Source organism: Gavialis gangeticus, unplaced genomic scaffold, assembly GCF_001723915.1.
Source record: "Gavialis gangeticus isolate Ggan-Ray unplaced genomic scaffold, GavGan_comp1, whole genome shotgun sequence".
Classification (NCBI taxonomy): Eukaryota; Metazoa; Chordata; order Crocodylia; family Gavialidae; genus Gavialis; species Gavialis gangeticus.
The window spans coordinates 98,541,192-98,551,122 of record NW_017729031.1 but is presented as its reverse complement, the minus strand read 5'-3'; the positions used below and the strand labels follow the sequence as shown (position 1 = coordinate 98,551,122).

Genomic DNA, 9,931 nt, shown 5'->3' with positions numbered 1-9,931 from the left:
CAGATCACAGCACGTTCACAGACCTGCTGTAGCTACATTTCTGGCCTCTGTTCTGGACTCACATATACAGCCAAGACTGCCATATGTTGGCTGCAGCCACAGGTTCATTCTGGAGGGGGTCCTAGCACAATGAGTCTCTGATCTTAGGAATGCATTTTTTTTACCCACTGTCCTGATACTAGCCATGAAGCAAAAAAGCTGTGTCTTCCTTAATGGGCACATTGTGCATGGAAGCAAAACTTGTAGTTGTAAAATCAGAAGACATTTCAACATCAAGCATCCTGGGGGTGTGCATGAGTGAAATAAAATAGGGTGGTTCAGTCCAGTTTTACAATCCAGATTTTCCACCATGACCCTCAGCATGACCTGTTTGATCCGCTGTCCCTAAGCACCTGGTCAGCCACTACAAAGAGAATTGCAAAATATCCTATTTGCAGTGGGTATTTTTTTTCTCCAAAGAAATGTGTTTAATTTAGGATGGCTATAGTTCCCCCCACATCAGCAGATGACCCATTGATTGACTTCAGATAACCCCTCCTCATGATTCCTGGTCACATTCAGAGCCTTGCTTAATTTCATTGGCTTGTTTGCACACTGTTCAACACTCTCCCCCCTGTTCCCCAAGGTGTTTGCACGGTTATATTGAGTGTTACTGGAAGGTAGAAAGGTTGAGCTGACAACTGTTGCACAAAGTATCTGACCATTTTTTTTAAATGTTCTTGTTTCAGAAGGTCACCCCCTGGTGGATGGTCCATGCAGAGCCCAGTATGCCATGAGACCTTCATGGGACTCCTCTTCTGGGAGTGGTCCTACAGGCAAGGTACTGGACACAATGTTCTCTGATCCAGTAAAAACACTTAGTGTGCTTGAAGTTAAGCATGTTTTTCAACATCTTCCTTCACTGGGGGCCCCAAGATAACAGGGATGAAGGTGCCTGGCAGCTCCAAGTGCGCCAGCAGTGAGGCAGGTATTAAAGATGGAACAGAGGAGGATTATTGGAAGCTTAACATACATGAAACAAGTAGCTGCTCCTTCCGTTTCTAGGCCATACTGACTACAGAAGAGCTGCACTGGATCTAGTTGGCTGTATAGATATGAATATTGTCCCCACATGGGACAAAAAACTGGATTTCCTAGGCTTTCTGTGGGATTAGAAGCCTCTACTGCAAGCTCTGCTATAATGAAACTTTATTTTTCCTTCTTGAATGCAAATTTCCTGGAGTTTTCATGCTCTTGCTGAATGAAGTTGTGCATAAACTCTATGCATAGCAAGTTTGCTTTAACAGCCCCTCCACCCCCAAACACAACTCTTTGTTCAGGATGAATTGGTCTCATTTGACCTCAGTGGGAACAGTATCACCCCTCCTTCTGCCTCTCCTTAAAAGTTCTGCTGTAACTTTATTTTAATTGAATTAATAATTGATCACAACTAAGATTTTCACATATGGCTAGGGTTTTTAGATGTTTCCATTTTGGTGTTCTGAATTGAGGCATCCAAAAATGGAAGCACCGAAAATCCTTATTCATTTAAAAATCTTGGGCAAAAGGTTTTATAACACTCTTGACTATTGACCATAGTTATTTTTACGTTGTAGAGTAACTGTCTGATAAGTGTGTTTCTTCATTTAAAAGAATGTAAACACCTACATCTAATATGAATTTCTACATCTTCCTTCTACTCCATAACTAGGCAGGACATAGTATAAACTAATATGAAACAAAACACAGCCTTTCCACCAGAACTGCTAAATTTTTTCAAGATTGTGATGGTGAAAGAAGTTACCATCTTCATATTTGTTTTTTGTCAATATTTCAGATGTTACCATCTGATTGATATTCTGGCTTGGTAGTGCTATGCTTCTTTGCTATCCTTGAGCCCCTGAATGAATTTACCCTGACATGCAGGAGGGATGATGAGATATAAGAAAGCATACTGACAGGAAAAAAAAAAAGCATGCTTTAAGGAAAGTTTGAGCTCCAGCAGTGAGGGTTTCCTGCTAGATACAAACCATCAGTTTGCTTCATTTTGCCAGGCTTGTGCAGTTGAATTATTTCTTTCAATTATTTGGTATTTCTTATCCTAGTCTTTATTCAGGACAAGATGTTTATTCAGGGGAGCACTTAAGCAGATATTTGAAGTCAAGCACACATTTAAGTGCTGTTCTGAACAGGGACAGTCTTAACCATGTGCTTTAAAGGTTTTATTAAATTGAGGTCTCTTTTTGGAATACCTGATATATTTGCTGGCTGTTGGAAGTCAACAATTCATAGTCTATCTTTGAGATAGAAGGGTTCGAGAGAGAAACAAAAGTTTAGGAATTGTTTCCTGTTGTTGCAGGGGTCATTCGTTTTGTCTCATGCTGTTACAGAGGCTTTGAAGAAGGAAGTGGTTTTGATATTTGAGGAGTAATCTCTTTAACTCTGGACTTGTTAATAGACTTTACAAGTCGATTTAATAACTAAAATAAATTATATTGCACCTTAGCTGGCATAATTACCATAAGTGTTGCCAATGGAACGAAGCTCTGTTCACCAAACCCAACTGCTGATCAGGGTAATGTTTTTAAAGCACTCCATTGGCACACAATGGGGTAATGTGACTAAGATCACATTCAATTGACTTTGATTTTCTAGCCTGAATGACCAATATCCATTTACAGCTGGATCACTTGGGGGTTCTGACATGAATCTCATGTCATGAACTGGAGTTGTAACAAGGTGCTTTAACCCCTCTGTGACTGCATCACTCATGTAGTTAATGGTGCAGCACCAATTTACACCAGATGAGGATTTGGCCTACAGTAGTTCTCTGGGAAGAAAATGAAATATGGAATGAGACTATTTTTTTTTGTACGAATGTATGTATTGTACAAATTAGAGCATCTAATTTGTACAATACGTACTCTAAATATTACCAAGTAGTGTCAAATATTGGACCTTGGTATAAATTTATACGCGTTCATGTCCTAAAGAGCTTATTCTTCCCCTTTTCTTACTTTCATTCCTATGAAACCACAGAAATTATTTCTTTTGAGGAAAGATAATTTGTAATGCACACTCAAAATCACAGAACAAGTTTTGGCAATTCTAACGTGCATAGAAAATCTCTCTGCTCTCTTCTAGACTCTGAAGCAGTTGAGAGAATAAAAGCTGTTGCTCCTACTCTACTCTGTGTGTTAGGCAATACTCTGGAATATTATTTTAGTGTGCTTGAGCTCTGTTTAATGCATTGTATGAACAGTTTCTCTGATTGGTACCTGCAGCTCTTGCTCTCATCCAATAGGCAGAGCTGGTATTTGGTATATGATGTAATTCATGTGATATGCTTATTGGCCATTTCCGTAAAAGTGTTGCAAGCATTTCTCCCTCCCACCTTGGAGAAGGTGGAGCTTCCCTGAAGTCTTTTAATGGCGGAATGAATGGGAAAGCAAGGGAGTGCTTTGCTATTCTAGTTGCTCTTCTGTTTTCTTTCACAGGAGTTTGCAAACATCTGTGACTGCCTGTGTCAAAGACTTAAGAAGATTATAAGTTGGAGGTAGATATCTCTACATTTTTCTGTGGTTACCAGTCAACATCCTCAAGATGACAAGAATTTTGACAACTTGCAAAATGGTGAAGACTTTGAAAAACAGACCTGGATTGTGCAAAGCTAATGCTCCTTGCTGGAATTTATCAAGAACTGGTACCAGACTGCTAAGTATCAAGGTAATAATAACCAAACTCTCCCACTTTTGTATGTGTGGCTGGTATGCAGATAAATATCTTGCTGCAGATAACATTGCTTACTTAGAAACATTAAACTGAGCCAAACTGTTTCCGAGTCCTAACTTATTAGTCTGTTTGGCTACAGAGTTTTACTAAGCAAGCACCTTTCTGTGTAGTCTGACTTGAAAATTGCAGAGTGAATTGCACCAAAAGGTGAAAGTTCATGATTCCTGTTAACGATTAGAGAGGTATTTTCCTGTCAAATACCCTAGATCTACTGAGTGCTGATATTTAAAAGAACTGATTGTTTGCGGAGACTCAGTTTAGCAAAACTCTTAAACGTATATATACTTTTAGGTATGTGAATAATTCCATTAGAATCACTAAATAGGTATATTTGCCTTGTGATATTGGAGGATTCAACTCTCAGACTTGTGTTGGAAGTTATTGGAAATAGTCAACTCCCTGTCCATCTCACAAGTCCCTTGATTTTAGTACAATCAGTATGGTTCATTAAGATTTTACCAGTCTTCAGTTCTGAGAGCTGGATTCTCTGGGTGGTTTTCTCCACCTTTTATGCAAGTTGATTTCAGTGGATTTCTCTTGGTATAACACACTGTTGAACTAGGCCCTCTCTCTAAATTTGGCCATGCTGTTAATGAAAATGTCCAAAAGAGGCCAGCCCAGACATCAGCAGGCTGCTGCACATATAGCCTTCAGCAATAACAGTAGTGTTATTAACATGTTTCAGAATTTAATTTCAGTGAGTGGTAAAGGAAAGCTGGAGGGAAATTGAGCTATGGTATCCAGTGGTCTTTTAACATGGACAGTTCCATGCTCTGACATGGGTCATTGTTGCCTTTTGCCCATGGAGGACTCTGGTTTCCCTAGATACGTTGTACACTGGTGAACTGCCTTAACAAGCAGTCCTGCTAAATTCTGCCAACACATCTGCCAGAATTAAATCTTAAACCATGAATTACTGCCAAGTTGAGGAACAGTGAAAGAGGAAAAAACCTTCCCTGTCTAACATACAAGGCTTCATCTCACTCTGTCCCATCTGGCACCTATGGATGCTAGAGAAACGTGAACACTTGCACTGTCATGGGTGTGCTCTCTAATAGACCCTGCCTTCCTGCTTCCACTTCTTCCTGGGGTATACTCTCGGCATGAACAGTCATTAGGTGTATCCCACCTGAAAATATAGTGCAGAGCCCTTTCTGTTAGAGAACTAAATCCACTATCAAACTCAAGTCTTGCCTTTGCTCAGGTAAGTGTCATCTTGTGATGCTATAATTGTGCTTGGCAAGTTGGACATCTACAGCTCTGCCCAAAGCAACTGTTTAAAGAGGCACAGTTAAAAAAACATGCAAATGAACACATGATACTGTCTTTCTTATGGCAAGTGTGCTGGTCTGACAGGCCATGGGCACTGAATTAAATTCAGTGACACTTCATTGTTTTGGCAAGCTACAAAAATCTTGCTGAAGTATTATAAAAAAATCGAAGACTGAGCCCGAAGGCATGCGTGTGCACGTGTCAGGGGTTCTGCCTAGGACAGGGTTCTGGCTGTGCTGAGGATCTGATTCCCAGGCCTCTTTGAGAGCACTTGGGTTAGCAGGGACCAACCCAGATAGCAGATTGCTATCTACTATCTAATGGCAGATAGTAGGTTGTTACAATGCCATTTCTCTCATCTCCCTCTCTTTTTCCTTCCGGAGTCAGAAATAGTTTTTTCATCACATTTTGAGGTGAAGGTCTTTTATGAATCTTAATTGTTTGAGAGGATATCTTTTTATCACTTACATCTTGGAATAGAAACTGCATCTCTCTTTTAAACTTTCCTTCGTCACTTGGGTTGCACTGGTTCTTTTCTGAACTTAGATCTACCTGGAGGAAATGCACATTTTCTTAGCAGAACGCCTGTTGGCATATCATTGCCATCATTTTTATGTCACAAGGACATGTCCATAATGGCATGTTGCTAGTGATAGTATGTCAGATGAGGACTTGTGTTAGAGAAAGTGAGTTCCTATATTACATCACATTGGTTAACATTCGTTTATACACGAGTGGTGCCAGAAGGGGAATACTGCTGACAGAACTTTGTTGTGTAGTTCAGGCCTTCCTCTAGTTTATGGTAAGTGGTTTTGCCTCTGTTTGTTCATGTCAGTGGATTCAAGTAGTCATTAGCATGATAGTCTTCTGCAGGGAATTATATCAGCTGATTTTCAATGATTCTTCCCATTGATCTAATGAATTGATGTCTTTGAATCCAGTCTGACACCTTGCATATTTTTAAGTGACAAATCTATGGTATTATGCACATGTAATTTAACTTGTTGGCAATACTGCATAAGGACGAGGTCTACACGGCCATACCATACCTAGTACCCAGATAAAAAGGTTTGACATGAAAAACTGCTGAACTATTTTGTCTTGTTACATTATTTTATATTCTAGTGCTGAACTTTACACTTGTAAAGCTACATATGGAGCAACTGCCAAACACTACTGGTACTGTATTCATAATACATTCATCCCAAGAGACACTGGCTTATCTATTATTCAGCCTAGCTTCTGTTAATGGTACATTTTAATGTATTGAGGAAAGTAGGTGATGTGACCCAAAGGGTGTGGCAGGTGAACAGAGCAAGTATATCTATACCATGGCTGATTGAGCACAGTGAGGTAACATTCAGCTGATAGAAAAGGCGTTGGGCTCTAAGAAGTTGTTATATTTGTGTTTGGACAGGCTTCTTGCAGATTTCATTCTTTCTCCCTCACTGCTAGCCAGTTGGCAACAGCAGCTTCCTTCTAATATTTCTAGGGTCATCTGTTGTGCCCTCTCTGCTAATAGGAGTGAGGTGGGGTGAGTTTTTTTTGTACATTCCTAATTGACTTGTTAATAACTTCAAAACAAGTGCTTGGACTTATGGAGGATGAATGTGAATGAAGTAACATCCTAAGATATGCAATGGCACCATTTGTTGATCTATCTGCGGAGGAACTTTGTGTATAAAAACATTGGCATCTACTGCTTGAGCTAAGGACCAAGTGTCCATTACCTAAAAGGCCATAGCAAGCTCAGTAAAGAACTATACACATGTATCCATTACAGGAAGACAAAGAGCTACCTGGCTATGAGATGGGATACTTGTTAAATTTACTATTGAGTAATATTTATTTTTCTTTTATCCATTTTTTGGGGTTCAAAATACTTTTGATTTAAATGGCATTTTTTCCAAGATAAGTGTTAATCTATTCTGAGCTTTTCATTAAAAAAAAAATTAGTATTTTTTTTCAAACCTTTCCAAAACAAACCTTAGAGAAAGTATTGTAAAAAATGCATAACTTTTACTTATGGATGATAAAGTAAACTTTTCAAATGCAGCTAAACATTTAGTTTCAGGCATATGTACAGCAGTCAGAAGACACATTTCAGCGCAGCTTTTTCTAAAAATGGTGAATAGACATCTCTACTCAGGTTTAATGTTTCAGTGCAGATACTTCTATAAGCTCTGCTACCTGGCCAGCTAATATGTTTGAAATTAAACAGCCAATTTATAATGAGATTTTTTTTTGTAATGAGCCTTCCTCTTTTTCTTAAACTTTTTTGCTTGTTTGCAGGTTAGCTCTAACTTTGTGGCTTGATTTGAGAACAGTTGTCTGCAAATTGCTGGTGTCCACCATTTAAGTTATACTGCTAAGATAAGGGAGGGTGTTTTTCTTGCATGATAGGAGCAGCATACAAGCATTATTGGTGCAAATACTTGCACATGTAAAAATATAAAATTTGAGTTCTGCAAAAATTTATGGACCTTGAAATTTTTCTCTCAAAGTTTTGGGATGGCAAAATGTATATGCTGCAATACTCACAGAAAGCAACTGTGATAGAATTGCTGAAGATATTTCTTTAGAAAGGTAAATTGATATTTGCAAAAGTGCCGTAGCAAGGGGGGAGGGGGGGCAAGCAAGATGACCGCCCTGGGTGCCTAGGTGAACGGGTACCAATAGGCGCTGCCCAAGTGGGGTGGGGCATGGGACAGAGCATGCTTCCACTGCGGATTTTGCCTTGGACACCAAACTTCATTGCTACAGCACTGTTTGCAAAAATTCCTTTTTGACACTAAATATGATTGATCAGTATAGAGATTTCATGTGTGAGACAGAGCTACCTTAGGTAAGTAGCCTGAAATTGGGGGAATGCTAACTTAGCTGTTCTTTGCTCACCCCCTGCTCCTCTTCCATCCTAATAGTGTTGGCTCTGCCAGTGCTTTGGGGAGTAAAGTTCTCAGGAGGCATGTCTGATTCCTGCTTGGAAACTAAGAGAAAGAGGCTGTACTATGCTAACTACTTATAGAAGGGGTAAGTGTTTAAGCAAGAACTTGCATATGACAGGTCACCTGTCAGTTTTAAGGTAACCTGGCTGTTTATATAGGTTAAACAGGAGGAGACCAGCTGTATCCCATTTAGAGGTGGTCTTGAACCAAAAGACCTTACCCACCTCAGAGTATCCATGAAGTTGGAGGGAGAAGCAGGATCTTAATCTGTCTCTAATATTTGCAGCCCATCAGCTTCTTTTTTGCAGTTAGTTTTTATTTTGGTACATATAAGAAATCCCTTTCAAATATGGAAAGCTTTGAACAGGTCTACTTGAATTGTAGAGGTAACAAAACATTGCCGGGATAAAGGAAAGAACATGCCAAACAGGGACATGTCTAGTCTGATTCTTTCCTGGAGTGGCATATTTATAAAATAAGACTACAATAGTTTGAGGGGAAAAAACTAACATGGATGAACTAAGAAAGAAGGGCATGCTAAGAAATAGGACACCAAATGTCAAGAGTAGGCAAATAAACTAGGAAAGTTGTCAACATTAGTGAGTTCTGATATTACAGTTAAACTAGCAAAGACAGCAGTTAGGTAGTTGCTCTCTGGATGCATCTGATATTAAGTGTTGTTACTGATTCTCAAAATATCCAGGTCAGCTGAATTTTCTCCAGATACTGTAGGATGTACTGGTCCTAGACTGCAAGGGGAAAACAGTAGGAGCTGGAATGTGTCTGTAAGTCAAAACGTGCATGAGCTCAGAACTATGCACAGTGCTGTGGTAATGGTACTGAGCCAACCCTGCAGTCCAGTATCATTAGCACATGCTAATAATTCCCTAAATCAGAATCTTGTTAGAACAGTCTGTCTTGCAAAATTCCTGGAAAATTTTTATCTCTCTTCTGGCTATGGACACTGAAAAAAAAATCCATGCTTCATATTAGCTCTGTCACTTCTACTGCCAGCTGATGCCAAACCAATACAAAGGCATGTTCTTCCTTTTTTGTAAATAACTACTTCTGAGGTTCAAAAAAAGCTCAGCTACACGTTTGTTTCTTGGGATGGCAACTTCCCATAGTATTTCCAAAAAATTAATTAGAAGAATTTTAATAAAATAGAACTAACTAGAAGAATTCTATTTGGAGTTAATTAGAATTAGCCTTTTTTTCCCTGTACTTCATCCATATTAGCTTCCACTGGACTCTTTCAGAAGTGTGCCCTACCCACCTGTCTCCTGTATACCTTGGAGTCAAGTTGGCAGAATTCCTGTATTTGGCCCTGTATGCAGATTTTAGTTTTTGCGTGAATTTAATGTTTATGCAAAGTGGCTGATGGACAGTATAAGAGAATGAGCTCCTGTGACTGTGCAGTAGTGTTGTAAATGATCCCTTACTGCTCCATCAGTGTAACTAAAGCCTGAAATACAAATGACCCTTCTCAGTGAGAGACTAGTTTAGCCCTCAGAGCAATTTACTCCTTCCCCTTTCTACTGCTAAGAGCAATTGGTATTTTTGTGAGGTGGACTCCAGCCATTCAGAGCTAACCTGAGATTTCACCTTGAAGAAGTGGCCCTCAGGGGGATATTCATGATAAGAGGGAATTTAGGATAACTGGATTCACAATAATGGAGTTTCAGTACATTTTAGAAATGGGCAGAAAGACTTCAGCTGAAGCTCTTATCATTTAATGCTCATCTGAAGCCAATGCAGTTAAGTAGGGATGTAAAGAGTAGTACAAGTAATAAATAGAAGTCTTGTAACAATATAGCCAACTTGGTAAGAAGAGGATTTGGGAAAGCTATAAAAACCACCAGGAGAAAGCTAAAAATATAATTAGAAGAGCAAAAATAAAAAATTGAACGCTGACTTTAGAGACTATTTCAGACAACTATAAA

General features: G+C 39.2%; 1 protein-coding gene across 1 annotated transcript in view; it reads left to right on the top strand.

Annotated features, from left to right (window-relative positions):
- Positions 1 to 3,402: 3,402 nt before the first annotated feature.
- The window catches only part of CPS1 (carbamoyl-phosphate synthase 1), a 157,409-nt gene continuing 150,880 nt past the window's right edge, over positions 3,403 to 9,931 (top strand). Inside the window, exon 1 of the mRNA XM_019523418.1 lies at positions 3,403 to 3,705. Coding sequence (XP_019378963.1) covers positions 3,583 to 3,705 — 123 coding nt within the window. The 5' untranslated portion in view covers positions 3,403 to 3,582. The remainder of the gene's footprint in view (positions 3,706 to 9,931) is intronic.